The sequence below is a fragment of the Schistocerca piceifrons genome, chromosome 3 (genome assembly GCF_021461385.2).
Source record: "Schistocerca piceifrons isolate TAMUIC-IGC-003096 chromosome 3, iqSchPice1.1, whole genome shotgun sequence".
NCBI lineage: Eukaryota > Metazoa > Arthropoda > Insecta > Orthoptera > Acrididae > Schistocerca > Schistocerca piceifrons.
Window position 1 is genome coordinate 51,940,192 of NC_060140.1, and position 21,028 is coordinate 51,961,219.

At 37.4% G+C, this 21,028-nt stretch overlaps 1 protein-coding gene across 1 annotated transcript in view; it reads left to right on the plus strand.

Annotated features, from left to right (window-relative positions):
* LOC124788380 overlaps nucleotides 1-21,028 on the plus strand; it is a 381,270-nt gene that overhangs the window by 299,872 nt on the left and 60,370 nt on the right. The window contains exons 8-9 of the mRNA XM_047255646.1: nucleotides 3,517-3,646; nucleotides 12,415-12,537. Coding sequence (XP_047111602.1) covers nucleotides 3,517-3,646; nucleotides 12,415-12,537 — 253 coding nt within the window. The remainder of the gene's footprint in view (nucleotides 1-3,516; nucleotides 3,647-12,414; nucleotides 12,538-21,028) is intronic.

Consider the following 21,028-nt stretch of genomic DNA (forward strand, 5'->3'; position numbering starts at 1 on the left):
AATGATTCTAAATGCAAACGTGGCTGAAGTAAGTAGTTTTAGGAGTTTCAGAATGTGCCTCTTCAAATTTAAACTCTCGTCAATATGGACATCTAAGAATTTTGAAGTTTCCACCCTATTTATTATTTCCTCACCATTTGCTACATTCATCATTTGTATAGAACCCTTAGATCTGCAGAACTGAATATGTTGTGTCTTTTTAATACTGATCATGAGACCATTCACTGAAAATCAGTCAGTGATACTTTTAAGTTTATCATTTCTTCTGTTCCTGTATGTATGCTTGGATTGATTGAAATACTAGTGTCTTATGCAAAAGGAATTAATTCTGCTGAGGTATATTAGATGCACTCTCATTTACATATGTGAGGAACAAAAGTGGACCTAAGACTGAACCTTGGGGAACCCCATACATGATTTCTCCCCAGTCAGAATTAAGTCTGCAGGCTGTATTGGTTGAACTATGAAGTATGACTTCCTGCATAATTTTGGTTACATATGACATAATCCACTGATTGACTAAACCATCAATCCCATAAAACTTCAATTTATCTCGAAGAATACTCTGATTCACACAGCAAGTGATTAAGATAGGTCATAGAAAATAGAAACTGGCACTATTTTATTATTTAGTGCTTATAAAATGTTGTGAGTGAACATGTAAATGGCATTCTCAGTAAAGCAACCCCTCTGAAACCCAAACTTTGACTTGCTGCAGGTACTATTATTGCTAAGGTGAGACACTATTCTGGAACACATCACCTTCTTAACCATTTTAGGAAATGATTTCAGCAATTCAACAGGTCAGTAGTTATTGACATCTCTTTTACAACCTTTCTTAAAGAGGGGTTTAACAATGGCAAATTTCAGTCTCTCTGGAAAAATGCCTTGCTATAATGATGCATTACATATACTGGGTAGACAAGGCTTATTACAAGAGAACAAAGCTGTAGCACTGTATTGGAAACACCATCAAAACTATATGAGCTTTCATTTTTGAGAGAATGTATGATTTTCTTAATTTCAGAAGTAGAAGTTGGTGATACATTCATATGATTAAATTTTATAAGAGCTACTTTTTCAACATACTGCTGTGATTTTTCTCTTTAATTGTTTGTCCCTATACCTTCTACTATATTGAAGAAATTTTACTAAATACAATTGCTACCTGTGTCCTTCCATTAAGTTCATTAGTGATGTTATCTTGTTCTGTGGCTGGTTGTCCTGCCTCTCATTTCACTGCATTCCATATAGCCTCAAGTTTGTTGTTGGAATTATTGATTTCTGGCATTATGTGCAAGTTCCTTGATTTTTAATAACTTTTCTTAGTAATTTAGAGTAGTTTTTGTAGTGTGCAACTACTTCAGCATCCCAGCTTGTTTTTGATAAAAGATATCTGTCCCTTTTCCTTTCACAAGATATTTTAATCTCCTCCGTGGTTTATACATGGCTGTTTAGTGTCCCTTCTCATTAGGTTGAGTGAAAAGCTACTTTCAAATAATGATATGAATGTATCATGGAAAAGTTTAAATTTTGTGTTAGCATTTGCTTAATTATAAATTTTGTCCCAGATCATCTCCTATAAACTATTCTTAAAATCATTCATCTCCCTCCCAGTCATGAATTATTCTAACTGATTTCCACTGGGTAGTATCCATACTGTAAGGCACTTTATCCTAACTAACTGTTCATCATCATTAGAGGGAATATTTGTTATTAGGTAAACAGTTATTTTTTAGTTCCAAGGAAAGTACATGAAATATCAGACAGCCCTGCCAGGAAGTATGTCATGCAGGAAGATTTTATTTGCACCAAAGTAGACTGTACTGATTGTCAAGGTTAGGTTCATAAATAAAGGTTGCAGAGATAAACTCTGACATAACATTGTTGATAGTGGCTTATTTTCTACCCAGTGTCAAATTTCAAGCATTTGTTTCATAGATCATTGTTTAATAAATTTGCTGACCTGCTATGTTAGGCTTGACACATATTAGGAGATATCTTTGAGATAGTTCATAAATTCCATTCTTTCAGAAATTTTTCCACTCTCAGTCTGAGATGTGAGAATCATTTCTTTTTATAACTTGGACTTTTTACCTCTTTTTACTGATCACAATATGAACTGATGTATACACATTACTTGTACCCTGTATATTCTCATCAGAAATGCCCTCCTTCAGAATAAGTTTAGATAATGATACTTTATTACTCTGGGTAACTTTGTGGTGAAGTTGGCAATGACAAAAACATTGCATAAGGAGACTGACAAAAGTAAAGGAGCTGTATTTTGCTTAAATGTCATGCAAGGGTAGTAAATACAAAGGTTTAATGTAAGACAGCTGCCAGTTGCTTCTTCCTAATAACTATAGCCATTTTTTTTGGCATGATTGACACCTGAAAATGCATTGCTGCAGTAGTCTATTATTGCTTAATGTAAAGAAAAATTTCAATAGCAGAAATACATATAATTTAAAAAAGGAGGAGGGGAGAAACTCCAGTTTCATTGTTAAATGACTAAACTGTGAACAGCCTCTAGGAAATTAATATTTTGGTTCTTACTGATAGTCTCAAACTGGTATGTAAATTTTACTGGGTATTCTTGCCATCACTTCTGATTTAAAAAAAAAAAAAAAAAAAAACTCCTATTTATTGAAACACTGCAACAGGAGACACATTTTGTCTCTCACCATATTGCCATAATAATTGGAATACCAGGATAGAAGAATGCAAGTTGTAATTATCAATATTTATTAATTACAGTTTGTGTGTTATCTGCAGTTTCTGGTTTCCAATTTGTTCTTGAGTTTCCATAAACATCTTGACTGACATATACTTCTTCCACGAATTCTCATCTGTCTGTGAGCAAGAAATATTTCTACAGCTTCCTTCACCTAAGCTCCATTTCTCTATGTTACAAGCAAAATGAAATGATAATTCACTGATCTGCATTCGCAGGGGCTAATGGTGTAACTACACTCACACTGCTTGACATCTTACTGACAAGTACACGGTGTCTATCTAAGCAGCCCACAAGAATACTACCGTGCACCTATAAGTTTCTTGATATGCTTTATGTAACTGGCTAGTGGCTACTGTCATTTTTCCAGTGTATTGCATAATCTTTGACGGCAATGACATTTCTTGGCCACTGAATTTTTTAAAGAATATGATTTATTGACATAGGTGACGCTAGCATTTCTTGTTGAAGTTATTGATTAGTTAGCTGTACTTTACAATTGAAATGGGTTTCAGCTAAATCATAACATGGTGGACTTGAGAAAAGTCACACAGTTTCTCCATGGTAATTTATTCTTCTATTCATCTTCCTATTCCACAGTTTACTCACTTAATTTAGTATGTTCCTTCTTCTACAGCTCTTAGGCTTCTCTATCATTTTACAGCTTTGACTGTGACTCCCTAATTCCACTCATCTCTGAGTTTCCATTTATTAAATTTTGTAATAAAGCACCAGTTCTTAAAAGAAAGTAAGAATGTGCTATGCTTTCATTTCTGCAGCGAGCGGGTATCAGAGGATCTGCAGGTGTCTGGCCGACAGCAGGGCCTATCTATTACCTTGCTTGTCCTGGTGCTTATTATATCACCCATCATAGTTCTGCTTGTCCTCAACGCCACACGTACCATACAGGTGAGCTACAGCAGTTTCCTGACAGCAAGGGAATTTGATGTGTGGCTAAACTTATTTTATGCATTTCTAAGTTTGTCTTCACAAGCTTCTTGAGGAGAGCTCAAGAGCAAGATCATATGAATGACTGCTGTCTGTCCTCACCTTTGTTGTTGTGTCTTTCTCAACCTGGGGTCCCTTGAGTGACTTGCCCAACTCTGTTTTAGTATTTTCCATACCTTTCACTTCCTCCCACTCTCCTTTTAGCTGTGAAAAAATAAATCCTTGCTTCCAAAGTCTTGAGATTTTCAGTTTATTTTTTCTTTATTTGTTGCACTTGAGTTTTTATGACAGTAAGCAAGGATTATGTATGTAAGGGGTATCCGAGAAGTTCAACAGTCCACCAAATACCGGTGGAAATCTGTGTCATGCACCACTCCTCATATAAAGCTGTATCTTACCTTATCTAGGGTAGAGAAAGTTATGATAACTGCCTTGTTATACATATTCTTCACTGGTACTATTACACAGCATTCTCAGTCACAATAAACCAGTCATCCAGTTGAGCAAATGGCCATTGCCAATTGATATTAAAGCGTAAAATAGACTGCCTAGTTACAGAGCATGCCGGTTATCACAATACACTTACTTGCAACAGCTATATTACAAAGCATGCCATGTGCATCCTCCCATTTAGTGGGAGCTTCTTTGAAATAAACAGATAGAAACCGTGTCTATGGCATGTCCAATAATGTTACAGCTGTCCTGTTTTAAACTTCACCTAGTTCTTTCATTCTGCCTCCCTGGCGTGCCCTTGTATTGTTCTGCTGATGCTCCTCCATGGCTCCTTTTTTTCTATTCAGATCCTCTCATTTTTGTCATTCACTTCAGACTCAATGAGTTTTTCCAGTCCATGCATTATGCACTATTATTCTATATTACTGCATCTCCTTATTTTGTTGTGTCATTTATTGCTTCCCTGTTTTGTAACCTTCATCTTCACCATGCAAAATTTTCCCTTCCTTAACTCTCCAATGTGAGCCAGCTCTATTCTTCTACAGCCATACTCTGTTCCTCGACCTCTCTTCACTCTGAGAAACCTTCCAACTTCTTCTTCACTCCATGGATTCCAACTTCCCAGTCTTCTCAATCAAAACAACTATTAATTCCTGTTACATTATGGCATCAGAAGTGTCCATGTAAAAGAAATTTATCTCTGTGCTTGGAAGAAGAACAGAAGATAGAAATCCAGCAGTTTTCTATTTTTGTGCCTCCTAATCTGGACTTTGTCTTGAAGTCCTCTCTGTCATATACTACATTCATCCATGGCTCTTTGTTAGGGTAATAATTAAGATTGATGAGCAAGGCAAGGCCTTATGATAGGTTCTCAGTATGAATTTATTTGTTGTGTCATTGGTTTCCTTGTGTCTTTCATTTACGCATGCACACCAGCAGATAGCATGCATGCATGCAAACATTTATTAACTGCTCATTTGTTTTATGAGCAGCAGCTGTAAACAGTTGTGTCTTAAAAACTAAAGCATTAACTGCCATACAGTTTTAAGCTCCCTGCCAACATGTATTATAATAGGCAAAAGAAGACATATACAAAATTCTCGGATGCCCTGTAGCTGTATGTTAACTACTTGTGAATTGATTTTGATAGTTTTCATGTTCTTATTCAGACAGCAGAATTTTTAATAGGAAAACTTTTTTCTCTACACATTTGCATGCTAAACATTAAGAAACATTAATATAAGGTGTACTGTTGCCATCCTCTAGATCTTAACTATATTTGTAATTAAATATAAAGTAAAACGGGTACATCAGTAAACAAATAACAGAAAATTCAAGTATATTGTAGGAGCACCTACAGAAATTATTTGCACATCTCATCTGGAAACACATATCAGAAAAGGATTACATAGTATTTCTTGGTTTCTCATAAATAACTTCATGTTAACAGAATCTTCCATTGGTTCTTGGTAGAACAACATTATAATAAATTAAAAGCACCAGTTTGTTTTTGTTCTACAATATTAATTTTATTGTGTTTACCACTTTTTGGCTTACAAGCCCATCTTCATACATTTACTGAGTATTGTTACCAAAGAAGTGACAATGTTTGCAAATAACAGTGGAAGAGAAGTAACACACCTAGACTGAAGCAGAAACACACAGTAAGTAACATCTTTGACAGTGTGGTGGTAATGCAATGAAATACATAACAGTTTCTCTTAATAAACAAAACTAATAAAATAAAATAAAATTAGTACTTGACAAGGCTACATCAACAGGTATAAAACATGAAGAGTTACACACAAACAAGGTAAAAGAAGAAACAATTATCAATGCAACTACAGAAGACATAAGGAACTTAAGCAATATCAGTAAGATAAACAGAAATAAATAAATGCAGGAAAATGGAGACATTTGAGGGAACATACACTAAATGTAATCTTTGAGAGTGTGGTGGTACTGCATTTTAACATTAACATTACATTCAAAACAGTGGCTATGTAACAGTTTGCATTAAATAAATGAACAAAGTAAAATATGAACAATATTTGATGAGACAACTACAAGAGGTGTTAAACATGGACAGTAATACAAGTACCAGTTAAAAGAAAGCCTTAACTATTGAAACTACAGTCTATACAGAATAAAATTGACAACTTCAATAAAACAAAAGAACTTAATGAATACAGGAAAATGGGAATATGTAGGAACAGACAGTGTGGAAAGTAATGATCAACAGAAATGATTATATAAAGTTTAGCAGAGTGGAAGTGTTGAGCTGTGTCTGATCATTTAGGATTAGATCTGGACTGTGAGCAAGATGTTTGTTAATTTCCAGGGCTTCCAGCAGGTTGAGTTTATGGCCTTTGTTTGCTAAGTGAAGTACGTGGGGCACTGGCTGGCAGTTGTGAAACTCACTCAGTACATGCTCAGCAAATGTGGAGACAGAATTCTGAAAGCCCCAGCTGCGTTCATATTCAGCCAGCTTAGTTGATATGTGTTTAACTCTCTGACTGATGTAAACTTTGTCACAGTCAGAACAGGTGATTTTGTATACCCCATTGTTGGCTAATAACTGTATCTTATCTTTGATATTAAAAACACACTGGGCTGTTGTGTTCTTAACATAGTATGAAAGTATATACTTGCAGGCTTTCAGTGCTCTGGGAACAATCTGTGATACCTCACCTAGAACTGGTAGAGTGCATCATTTCTTGCAGACAGTGGATGAGGAAGCAGAGGGGGGAGGGGCAGGGGAGGCATAGAGGAGGGGTATAATTTTCCATTTTTGTTTCCTGTGCAAGATGTGATCAATAAGAGCTGGACTGTAAATTTTAAATTTTATTGTATCTAACTCTGCTTTAAAATCATCTCTGGACATGGGGATGGAAATGAGATGGTGTAACATTGAGTGGAAAGCTGCATGTTTGTGAGATATGAGGATTCGTGAGCAAGAAGGTATTACTGTTTCTGTAGTTGTAGTTTTCTATAAATTTTGAAATAATGTGTGTGTGTACTGACATCAATGGTGAGATCTAATAAGTTCATGGATTTGTTGCAAATCACCATTGTGAACTGAATATTTTTGTGTTGACTGTTTAGGTTTTTCAAAAATGTGTTGAGTTGTCTTGTAGTACAAGTTGGCTGAAATATTTATGGACCATTTTGAACAAAATTTTCTAAAAACAGAACTTTTGAGTGCAAATATCAAATACTGGTGTAGATATGTAGATGACGTCCTGTGTTTGTGGACTAGTTATAAGACAAGTTATACCCCTCCTCTATGCCCCACCTGCTTCCCCATCTTCTGTCTGCAACAAATAGTGTACACAACCATTTCTAGGTGAGGTATCACAGATTGTTGCCAAAGCACTGAAAGCCTGCAAGTATACGCTTTCCTACTATGTTAAGAACATGACAGCCCAGTGTATTTTTAATAGCAAGGATAAGATCCAGTTAATGGCCAACAGCAGGATAAACAAAATCACCTTTTCTGACTGTGACAAATTTTACATCGGTCAGACAGTTATAGACATAGCAACTAAACTGATTGAATATGAACGCAGCTGGGGCTTTCACAATTCTGTCTCCACATTTGCTGAGCATGTACTGAGTGAGTTTCACAACTGCCAGCCAGTGCCCCACGTGCTTCACTTAGCAAACAAAGGCCATAAACTCAACCTGCTGGAAGCGCTGGAAATTAACAAACATCTTACTCACAGTCCAGATCTAATCCTAAATGATCAGACACAGCTCAGCACTTCCACTCTGCTAAACTTTAAATAATCATTTCTGTTGATCATTACTTTCCACACTGTCTGTTCCTACATATTCCCAATTTCCTGTATTCATTAAGTTCTTTTGTTTTATTGAAGCCGTCAGTTTTATTCTGTATAGACTGTAGTTTCAATAGTTAAGGCTTTCTTTTAACTGGTACTTGTATTACTGTCCATGTTTAACACTTCTTGTAGTTGTCTCATCAAATATTGTTCATATTTTACTTTGTTCATTTATTTAATGCAAATGCATCAAATATTGTTCATATTTTACTTTGTTCATTTATTTAATGCAAACTGTTACATAGCCACTGTTTTGAATGTAATGTTAATGTTAAAATGCAGTACCACCACACTCTCAAAGATTACGTTTAGTGTATGTTCCCTCGAACATCTCCATTTTCCTGCATTTATTTATTTCTGTTTATCTTACTGATATTGCTTGACTTCCTTATGTATTCTGTAGTTACATTGATAATTGTTTCTTCTTTTAGCTGGTTTGTGTATAATTCTCCATGTTTTATACCTCTTGATGCAGCCTTGTCAAGTATTAATTTTATTTTAGTTTATTAGTATTGTTTATTAAGAGAAACTGTTATGTAGGCATGCTGTTCCTATTTTGTGTTAAATTTTTTCCTGCCTACTCCATTTTTATTTATTTACTGTTCAATTTTTACTTTTTCATTGCATTACCACCACACTGTCAAAGATGTTACTTACTGTATGTTTCTGCTTCAGTCTAGACGTGTTACTTCTCTTCCACTGTTATTTGCAAACATTGTAACTTATTTGGTAACAATACTCAGTACATGTCTGAAGATGGCCTTGTAAGCTGAAAAGTGGTTAACACAATAAAAGTAGTATTGTAGAACCAAAGCAGACTGGTGCTTTTCATTTATTATAACTTTTCGTGTAATTTTGTACATGTTCATTAAATATCACAATTTTAATTCTAAGAAGAAATCAGTGTCTTAATACAAAAATATAAAAGTGTAAATGTTTTGTACTTTATGAGTGTCTGTATTCTCAAAATTATGAATATTTTTTCCATTATATGTAACAAGAAATGACAGAAGGCTAATCGCCTGAACAAAATCCAGGTAATGCATTTAAGTATGATAAATACAAGGCCACATAATTTAGGAGTGCAGAATGTATTAAGCTTCACTTACACAGGTATATCAACATCCACACAATCAATGTTTTAGAAAATGAATACCATGTAGCTTATATGACTCAATTTAATGTGTAATTAATAGTCATTTCATTTATCTTGTTATAGCATTTTGTAGTGCACTGCATGGTATTCATAAATTTCTGTTCATAATGAGTATCAAATTGTGGATATATATATATATATTTATTAAGATATTTTGCATCTCTGTTTTAACAAAGTTGAGTCTTCCGTGGTCATGGTTGCTTCTTTTCCAACCTTGTTGAATTGAAACAGTGCAGTTGAGTTAACTAAACCATGTAGATCACACACATAAAGTTTCGTTTTGGCAAAATATGTGCTTTAAGTAAAACACAAAATTAAATGTGCAGTTAACTGAGAACACAGAAAGAAGATTAAATTTAGGCCAAGTTATGTATAAAACATAACAATATTTATTATTTTGTCCATTCACTAGAACCACTGTTGAAAAACTCTTGCAAGGAATATAGTAGATGTTGTTTCAAGTCCTGAGCAATTTTTTTCCGAAATAAATCAGGTGGCAGAGATTTCACTTCTGGAGGCAGTTGATTGTACATTTTTCGGGTGACTGTTGAAAAGCTGTCTTGTGTACTTGATAGGCGACACCTTGCCACTTCAATGTTCCTCTTACAGCGAGTGTCATGATTATGTATTTCTTGTCTTATGCTGAAGTTCCCTTGATTTTCTTTTATATAAATGAGGCAGGAAACACATACTGGCTAAAGACAGTCATTATGCCTAGCCGGGTGAAAATAGGCTTACAGTGGTCCAGTTGTTTGCTAGAGGATATGATCCTGATGGCTTTTTTTTGTAATAGCAACATATCTTTGCAGCCTGAGGAGTGTCTCCACAACAATAGTTCATGGCTAATGTGGCTGTGGAAGAGTGCATGGCAGACTATTGTGAGAAACTGGTCAGTTATTACCCTCTTCAGCTTCCTCAGGAGGTATATCACACGAGAAAGTTTGGTGCATAGATATGCAGTGTGATCGTCCATGGAGAGTTTGCTGTCAATCTTGAAGTCCAGTAGTCTGACAGTCTCCATGTTTTCTTGCTCTTCAATGTTGGTTAGACTGCATATCAAATGTTGGTTTTTCTTTCATTGGTCTTCATTTTATTTATGATGAACCATTCATTTATTTCTTCAAACATCAAATTTGATGCACCAAGAGCTTCTGCGGCTGTGTGTCCTTTGGCAATAAGGGTAGTGTCATCTGCAAACTGCAACATTTGACTATTACAGCTCATATCATTGGCATATATGAGGAATAGGCGAGGTCCTAAGACTGATCCTTGGGGCACTCCATGTACCAGTTTTTGTTCAAGAGAAGTTGCTTCGTGCACTGATACTACCTGCTATCGGTTTTCCAAATAAGACTGGAGTGTTGATAGAACAACACCTCCAACACCATAGCATCTTAACTTGGCTATTAGTGTTGTGTGTGAGATGCAGTCAAAGGCTTTGCTGAGATCACAGAGTGTCAGTGCCACACTCTCTCTCTCTTCAAAACTCTGTCAGATCATTTTTAATAAGTCCAGTGTGGCTGTCACTGTTGATCTCCTTTTGCGGAATCCATGCTGTGTGTTTTGGAATAAGTTGTTTTCCTCAACGTAATTCAGTACCTGGCAGTGCATCACAGGCTCAGTAGCTTTGGCTAGTACTGGTACTACTGAGATTGCTCTGAAGCTGGACACCTCGCATGGATCCCCCTTCTTATATATTGGTACTGTGCGCACCAGTTTAAAGAAGTCTGCGAAGACACCAGAAGATAGACATTTGATTATTGCTATGGCTAGTGGCTGAGCTAATTCTGCAATAATTTTCTTTAGCAGTGTGCAGAACATGCCATAGATGTCTACACTTTCTGAGTGTTTGTAGGAGTTCACAATTTTTATCATGTCTTCAGGGTATACTTCCTTCCAGTTTTGAATACTGCACCTACCTAGTAACATTTACAGCCTGCCTTCGCTCTCCTTGATGGTAGTGATGAAATGTTTAGAAATGGACTTCATGTGATACCCAAAATGGGAATCCATCCAGATCACTGCTACTCACAACTCTGTTGATTAGAGTTTGGTCCAAGACATTTCTATGTCTCTCAGGGGGTCCCAGTCAGGTTCAGTAGGACTGAATTGCCAAATTTATGGGTTGTATGGCCAGTGCGGAAGACAAACAAATGGATGCACACAGGTTGTTGTTTAGCATTGGATTGGTGAGGTGTTTTATGTATTTTAGTGTGTCTACTGTTACAATCCACAGGATCCAAAGGTGACCTTTCTCACAAAACATTGTTGTCAGTGGTAGTTTACTCGAGTGACAGCAGAATTATTTAAATGAAATAGTTAAAGAGTCCTAAATCTATGGAGTGTGGAAAGTTCAGCAGCTGCATGATGTTGGAGATGGAGTGTCCCATGCTTCAGGCATCTGCAATCTGATCACTGTAAAATGCACTGATATCAGACATGTTGATGAATCTGTAATCATGTATCAAACTGACTGTCGTTATATGGCTTCAGGACATCTCCTCACTGGATTCACATTCGGGAGGACGATGGTTCAATCCCATGTCTGGCCATCCTGATTTAGGTTTTCCATGATTTCCCTAAATCGCTCCAGGCAAATGCCGGGAAAGGGCATGGCCAACTTCCTTCCCTAAACCGGTGAGACCGATGACCTCGCTGTGTGGTCTCCTCCCCCCAAAACAACCCCAAACAGGACATGTCATTCATGTGACATGCTGAACTCTTTGGTTAATTTCGTTTTTCTTTGACTTTAAGAAATATGTTATTGTTCAAGGCACGAAATGTTTTGAATAGCAAGTCTCTTATTTTATTGTGACAAAGGAATATGTCGGTAGAAGTTTTTTTTTCCATTATGAGCGTTTTTACACTTAGTGCAATGAGTTTTTGGCTACCATTAGAGACAGCAGATTAGCTGTTGATTGGTTGATACTACATTCATTATTGACAGCAGCAGTGCAACCATAGATTTGGCTGTTTTAAACTTACCAGCTGATTGTTGATAAATTGAGAACTTTTTACCAGCAGATTGTTGGTAAACTGGGAACTTTTTATGAATTTATCTAAATTGGAAAACAACTATAAACAAAGAAAAAAAAAAGATTTCTATTGATATGTTAGCTTTTATTTATGCCAAACTTAGTTTTTTACATTTTCACTCCCAGTTTTCTAATTTTGATTTAACGAATAAAACATTATTGATACTAGCTAAAATGACAAACTTTTTATCTCTAATAAAAGATCAGGAAGTTAAGGAAACCTTTTCCATGAATTTATTACAGACATTTGCTGAAACCCTGATAAAGAGGACACAGGAACTACGTAGTGAGAAGCGCAAAAGTGATCGGCTCCTATTCCAGATGTTACCACCCCCTGTTGTCAGACAACTGCGGCAACAGAAACAGGTAATTGGCAAAACTTATGCCATTTACATAATGACAGAATAATAATGGCTTATGGTCATGGAGCAATGATATTTTCATTTTGCATACATTTAAAAAAAATTGAAACTAAGTAATTGAGGATGTTGAAATATTTAATATAGTGTTCTAATTATTGGATATAATTAGAAGTGTACATTGCATAGTAAATGATCTGACATTTGTATTTATAATGATCAAAACACTTCCTTTATTTAGATGAACACTATTTCCATACTAGTGTAGTATTTTTAAACATATCAGTAATGTCAGCTTTTAATTGCTAAAGAGGTGAAAAAACTGCACTTTAAATTTACTAAAAGAATCATATGGCGTAGCTGAGTGAGGTACCCCTAGGGGTAGCTTCAACTCCTTGATTGGAAATGGTTTTCTTTCTCTGCACACAGTGCCCTCTTTCCATGCTGTGTTTTAGAATTATGTCTTAACCATTTTTGTTAAGTGTAAGGAATGATTGAAAGCTAATTCTGGCACATAGCCTACTCTCCTTTATATATATTTTTTTCATATATTTTATTATTTCTTTATTTATACATGCACAGTTCATCTGTTAATGATATGGGAATTGTCAACAAGTACAGTGAAAATAAATAGCTCTTGCATAGCAGCAAAAGGGCCACCAAGCTTAATGTAGCTATCCAACAACCAGTCACTAACAATTGTTTTAATTGGATAGAATTCCTTACAATATATTTATTTCAGAAGTTTTAAATTTAACATTGCATAATATGTTTATATCATTTTGTAAAAGTAATTGTCTGGAAGGAAGTAATAAAAGTAACACACCACACAGATAGTCATTGGCCACAAAAAATTGAAGTATTTTGAACATTTTTACTCATTAGGAATGCAATAAGGAAGTTTTGCTGGTTAGTGCAAAAAACTAATCAATGTGTTAAGAAATGTGACACTTGAAGTATTTACTCTGTGATGAACACTTAATCAGTCTTTCGCCGAATTTTACACAAAACCACATTCATAAAGTCTCTATCCATGACCGTACGCTGAAGAGTTGGAACAAAGAAAACACACAATAACCAGTCATACAACAATATTATTTGCCAATCATGATCGGTTTTGGAAACATTGCTGTGTCTTCAGGTGGGGGCAAAAAAGCTGTGTCTTTGTCTCATTTATGATGTATACGAGGGGGGACCCAAAAATAACTGGAATTTTTTTCTAGAAAGCATGTACTTTATTGTTTTCAAATACAAGCTTAATCTCCTACAAAGCACTCTCCATTAGCATTAATACACTTGTCCAAACATTCATTCCAGTGGTCGAAGCACTTTTTAAATTCATCCTCTTTGATACCTCCTAGCACTTTCATGACATTGCGTTTTACACCTTCCACATCCACAAAACGTTTCCCTCTCAAGTTTCTTTTCATCCTCGGGAATAGGAAGAAGTCTGAGGGTGCTAAATCCGATGAATAGGGCATGTGGGTCAAGGTAGTCATCTTTGTTGAGGCCAAAAACTGGCGAATGCTGAGAGCCGTGTGCGCGGGAGTGTTGTCGTGATGCAGGAACCACACGCCAGAATCCCACAAAGCTGGACAGTTTCATGACAAACTTCTGCGAAGCCATTTCATAACTTACAAATAGAATTTTTGGTTTTCAGGGACAAATTCAGAGTGTATGATCCCTTTGATTTTTTTTTTTTTTTTTTTTATTTTTTTATTTTTTTTTTTTTAAATAAAGATCAACATCGTTTTCACATTCGATTTCACTTGTCAAGCTTTTTTTGGTCGAGGTGAGCCAGGTGACTTCCATTGTGATGACTGTTGTTTACTTTCTGGATCGTACCCATAGCACCATGACTCATCACCTGTAATGATTTTGTCAAAAAAAATGTGGATCAGCTTTGAATGCGTCCTTCATTTCAAGACAGGCTTGAACGCGACTATCCCTTTGATTTCCGGTAAGAATCTTCAGCACAAATTTTGCTGCCACTCTTCACATCCCCAAATCGATGGTCAAGATGCGCTAAATTGAGCTCCAGGACAACCCGGACAAGTTCTCGAGTTGGTCAATTGTCCTGCGTCGATCTTCACTGATGAGATCACAGATTTTGTCGATGTTGTCTTTGCGTCAAGCAGTTGAAGGTCGACCAGAATGGGGCAGATCTTCAACCACCATTTCTCCCATTTTAAACCAAGAAAACCATTCGTACACTTGCGTTTTACTAAGGGCATGGTCTTTGTAGGCTTTCTGAATCATCGCAACAGTTTCTGCTGCGTTCTTGCTGAGCAAGAAACAAAACTTCACTGCCGCACGTTATTTGTAAGAACTAGCCATTTTCTCGTGTCACGTCTGCACTGTACACACATTCAAAGAACTGCCAAAGAAGCCACACTTCTCACTCTTGGGTAACGCCGAATGGCAGAATGACTCAGCAGAGCTCCTATGCGGCACAACCTGCTGCTACAAGCACACGATGTGCAGCATTACGATTCCGGTTATTTTTGGATCCCCCCTCGTATGTACCATGGTGAACTCTGCATCTGAAATTTACACTTCTCAACTGATAAACTTATATTAAGATGGAACTAAGCCTCATAAATGCATAATAATGAATAAATAATAAGGGTTAGAGATGAGCTACAGGTTTCTCTACTCTTTCCCTTTTTTTCACTCAACCAAACTGGTCACATGACTGGCCAACAAAAGCAGCAAATCTTTTAAAACTGTGTTTTGATTATAACTTCAGAGAAATATCAATGAAAAATACATGTTACCTTTTTTTCAAGAAACAAAGGAATTGCAGGAAATGCTCTCACTGATGTGCTCTGTCCACGAGAACAGCATCTGAAAACTGCAGAAATAACATACACACTCCAACTCAGTTCTTATTACTGTAGGACTAATTTAAGGAAAGATGTAGGTGAATGAATTATTCACTCTGGAGCTACATGTACACTATTATGAAACTTTCAGTAAGGAGAGCATTTAAGGAGGTTCTGAAACAGGAGAAAATTACTGGAAAATTGGAACTACATTTCTGAAGGAAATCACACACTGTGCCTAAGCCATTACCCACATTATACTTCCTCTGAGAAGAGCAACTCCATTCACTGGTACCTCCAAGAGGGTTATCAATTTGCTCCTTGCTTGTTCTGTCAGTAAGAGTGCTGCTTCCTAAAGGTGACAGTCCAGATAAGAGTCCCAGCGAAGCATGCAGTTTTATCGCCATTTTAGATCCACATCACTCCCTCTGCACATGCGTGCTCACACACACACACACACACACACACACACACACACACACACACACACACACACACACACACACACACACACGCGAATTTTATATATAGATATATATTACTTTTATATGCATTTTCTCCTGCTGCTGATTGGTGAGTAGATTTTTTGTCGATCCGAACTTCCTTTGTAACTTTCTATTCTCCAGCTTATCCTTCTCTCCTCCCTGTGGAAAGAACCATAACTTCCAAAAGCTGAGCTAGTGTTATGTATTTTTGTATGGAGTTATTCATAATTACCTCAGTGGTAAACGACTGCCCAAAAGCTACAATATGTAAAGAAGAGAGCCAACTATCAACTCATCAGAGTACAAATGCTCAATACAGGCATCATTTGTGACATGGTAAACATCAATACACTAGTCGAACTGTTACTGTATGATGGCTGGTATTGTTGATTCCATTTATTATCCTTCATTGTGACTCTTTCAAATTAAGTGGCAGTGAAACCAGAAACACACAATATTTAACGTAACTCCAGTTAACTCTGGTGACCATGGGGGCCACTGAATAAGAGGAAGAGGAGGGTCATGACAGGAAGTTTGTTCCGTCCAATGCTGAAGCAGTTTGTCACTGAGCTAAACACAAACGTCTGAAAGTAAGTGTGGTGCAAAATGAAATCTTTGTCTTGCTGCAGTTGTGGCATAAGTCATTGCTGCTTCACATCCAGGTACAGAAAACGAGTCACAGTGTTTGCTCTGCAAAGAAGAATGTCCATAAACTTTTGAAAATGGTATGACACAAAAGACCTTAGCTTTGGGAAATCTTGAATGTGTCCAATATCTCATGTGGATGTTCTGTGCCCAAATGCACCCGTTATGATGATTTACTTTGCTAGACGCATGCAATGTTGCTTTGTTATTGAAAATCAACTTTGTGAAACACTTTTTTCCTCTAGTAACCACTGCAAATCATTGCATGGTTTTACACACAGACATTTGCACAGACTACATAGGATAGTTGACTGCAGTATCTGCAGTTCTCTGCTCACATGTGTCATTGACTTCTTCAGGCTCCTGACAAATGATTCCCTCATACTCTCCACCTTCTGCACTGACAGTGCCGGCTGACCCATGTTCTTCTCACCATATAAGCAGCCAGTCTCACAGAATGCGTTGTACCATGCACTAATTTTTTGGTCTGTAGGAACTTTTACTTACTAGTTGGAAAAAAACCTGTCACTGAATCATCACAGTTAACTCACATTTAGTGAATTCACATTTAATAAATTCAAGGACTCAAAATGAAAGCATCACACCATTATAGAGTGTGTTTTGATATGCCTGGCCCCTAGTGCTGCATTCTGCAACTATGCTATGGCACATATTATGAATCAAAACTTGGAGAGATGTTTTATTCACTAGATGTCTTTGCACGGTCATCTCTGAAACCCTTGAGGTACTTCCGTACACCTATCAACAGTACTGATATTTTTCCTGTTGAAGGTAGGTACTAGTTGTCAGTTGTGTCTCATAATTATATAATGCAAAGTTTACAACATTTTGGGTAATATCCCACTTTCCTGAAATGTTTAAAATATTGACACATTTTTTAAAATTACACTATAAAATATAAAGCTGTCCTCAATACAGAGGCTGACTTGAACATGATAGTGATTTTCTAGACACAGTTTTACTGAAAATGGTATGAACTTTCCTTTCTCCAAACATTCATCTAATTTACCAAGCCAGTTATAGGGAAAAGTACAGTTCAATGGGTCACATAGCAGATATAGATGACTGCCAGAAATAAAAGAAATGGCAACAATAATTAAACAATGGAAAGTCCAGGTTAGAATATAAAAAATGATATGAAAAGGATAGACTGTTGCTCACCATGAAGATGAGCAACGAGTTGTAGACAGGCATGATGAAAAGACTGTTATGTATATGCTTACAGCAAAAGCCTTGTTCACAAAAGAAAAACACACACACACACACACACACACACACACATTAACATTGTCTCTGCTGCTTCAGCCAGAATGCAACTGAAAAACGTCAAGTGGGGCAAGGAAGGAGGGAGAATAACAGTGTGTGTGGTGGAAGAGGAATCAGCAGTGCCTGGTGAAGCATGTACAGACTAGAGGTGCCACGACATGGCTGCCAAGCATAGTGTCGGGAAGCTGTGGAGGAGGGCAAGGGGAAAAATGGACAGCAGAGAATGTGTTGTAAGGATAACTCCCATCTGTGCAACTTAGAAAAGCTGGTGATGGAGGGGAGAATCCAATAGCCCAGGTTGTGAAGCAGGCATTGAAATCACACAGGTTATGTTCAGCTATATTTTGTGCCACAGGGTGGTCCACTTTGCACTTAGCCACAATTTGACAGTGGACATTCACACTGGACAGTTGGTTGGTAGTTATACCAACATAAAATGCTGAGCATGACTGGTTTCACAGGAGGGTCAGCCTCCAGTGGGGTGGGATAACTCTGTGACAGGGCTGGAGTAAGAAGTGCTTGGGCAGGTCTTGCTCCTGCATCATCCTCAGGGATATGATCACTGTGGTAAGGGGTCTGGTTTGGAAGTGGCTTAGGAATGGCCTAGGATGTTATGGAGATGGTTTGGTGATGATACTGCACTTTAGGAGGAGTGGGAAGATTTTGTGTAGGATGTCAATAATTACATGACATGATGCCAGATCATCAAAGCCCTGTTGAATGATGTGGTTCAGTTGTTCCAGTCCATTCTGGTACTGAGTGATGAAGGGTATACTCCTTTGTAGCTAGTTCTTGGGGGTGGTGGGAAGATTGGTGGTGTGTGGAGATATGGAAAGGGAAACTGTTTGCAGACTAGGTCTGGGGGATAGTGCCTGTCTGTGAAGATTTTCAGCATGCTGGGCAAGGGAGCTCCTATCACTACAGATATGCATCCCTGTGGTGGCTGGACTGTATGGGAGGGATTTTTTTGATGTGGAAGGAATGGAGGCTGTGAAAATGCAGGTACTGTTGGCTGTTGATGTGTTTTATGTGGAAAGAGTCATGATAGAGGAGGAGGTCAATCTCCAGGAAGGTTTCATGCTGGGTTGAGGAGCACCAAGTGAAGTGGATGGGAGAGAAGCTCTTGAGATTGTGAAGTAATAATGATAGGGTGTCCTGGCACTGAGTCCAGATCATGAAGATATCATCAATGAACTTGGACCAACATGGGGTTTGAGGTTTTGAGAGGCTAGGAAGGTTTGCTGTAGATGACTCATGAACATGTTCACATAGGAGGGTGCCATGTGGGTACCGATGGTTGTGCTGCAGACTTTTGTGTATGTCTTCCCTTCAGAGGAAAAGAAGTAGTATGTTAGGATGTAGTTAGTAAGGTGTAAAAGGAATGAGGTAGTGATCTAGGAATCTCAAGGCCATTGGGAGAGGCAGTGTTAATCAGTGGTAAGTCTTTGGGCATAAGGAATGTTGGTGTATGGGGAAGTAGTGGCAACAGTGACAATTAGGGTTCCAGGAAGTAATAGGACTTATCCTAGTCCATCAGATGTCAGGCCACCTGAGAAAGCAGCCATGTCATACACCACTTCTGCTGCAGTTATTGCTCAGTTACTCTCTGCTGCAGTTGTTGCTCAGTTACTCGGCCTTTTATATTGGCATGACAACCAACCAGCTGTCGATCAGACTGAATGGCCACTACCAAACTATGATCCAGAGTACGGTAGTCCATCTTGTAGCACAACATGAACCTGAACATAACCTTCTTGATTTCAAAGGTTGCTTCACAACACAGGCCCCCTGGATCCTCTCCTCCACCAACAACTTTTCTGAGCTATACAGACTGGATTACCCTTATAACACATTGTCTGCTTCCAAAGTCATCTGGGTTTCAACCCACGGTAACCTATTGTCCCCACACCCTCCACCCAGATGTTTACGCCCTTCTGTCCTCTAATATCCTCACAGTTCACCTCCCCTTACCCTCATTGTGAACTGCTCTCTGGCCTTTCCCCTTCACTGCTTCTCTCCTTTTCACTCCCCATCTTCCTCCCTCCCCCTTCCCCACAACCTGATGCTTTGCCTGGCAGTCCTGTCCTTGCATCATTTGGTCCCTGTATCAGGCAGTGCTGATCACTCTTCCCCCACTCATATCCCTCAGTGTCTTTCAGCTGTTTTCTGACCAGAGTAGCCAGAGAGAGCAGGCATGTGAAGGAGAGCTGTGTTTATGAACGTGTGTCCATTTTGCTTCTATGAAGAAGGCTTTGGCTGAAAGCTTATATGTAACACTATTTTTGTCATGCCTGTCTGCAACTCAACATGTCATCTTTACAGTGAGTAGCAATTTATCCTTTTAATATTAATGATAACAATAATCGTAAGACCCACCAATCATTGAACTGCAAAATCTACGACTACTAGTCTTGCAGTTAGCCATAAAGTCACATTTTATTTTAATATATTAATAGTATTTCACAAACCTTAGTTATAAAAATATTTTTTTTATCAGTGAGAGAGCTGAGCTCAGTGCAGTGGTGCTAGTGTTTTATATTTTATATGATATCTGTGATCAATAATTTTATTGCAGCTTTTTCACTATTAACAGCCAGTTTCTTTTCTTTGTAAGTAAATTGCTGAAAATGCTAAATCCTCTTTCACCTAAATATGATGACATCAAAAACTACTCTGTAGCAACCCATAAAAATGGAAAGAACACTCAAGTTTGCCTCTAAATCCAAAATCCACCTTGACAGGATTTTTGACTGTTTTCTGGAAATTATGTTAAATGATTAATTATGTCATTTTATGCTCCTAGCATTCTCTTTTTCCTCTTGAATTTCAGTATTCTTCTATAAAAATGGAAATGAAATTCAAATAATTTAAAAGTCCATTTGAGTCATGTGATGCCTGTGATGTCACTGGCTAGCTTGCAATTCACAGTGATGTTTTGTTTTGGAATTTACATTTTGGAAATTGGATTACAAACAGTGTGTAGTACCATACTTTACAAACACTTGCATGAAAACTCCTGAAAAGTTGTTTTTGAGGGTTCCATAGAATGAGAAGATGCATAAAATGGGGTTGCACTGTACTGGAAGATTACCACCACATCGACGCACAAGTTCACTAACTTAATTAAAACTGAGTTGCACTGTGAAGTTAACATTAACTTACCTCCAAGATACACTCTCCCACTGTTAAAAAGAAGGACAGCATCATTCAACAAAATTAAACTCATAGTGAAAATTGTCATTTTAACCAAGTACAC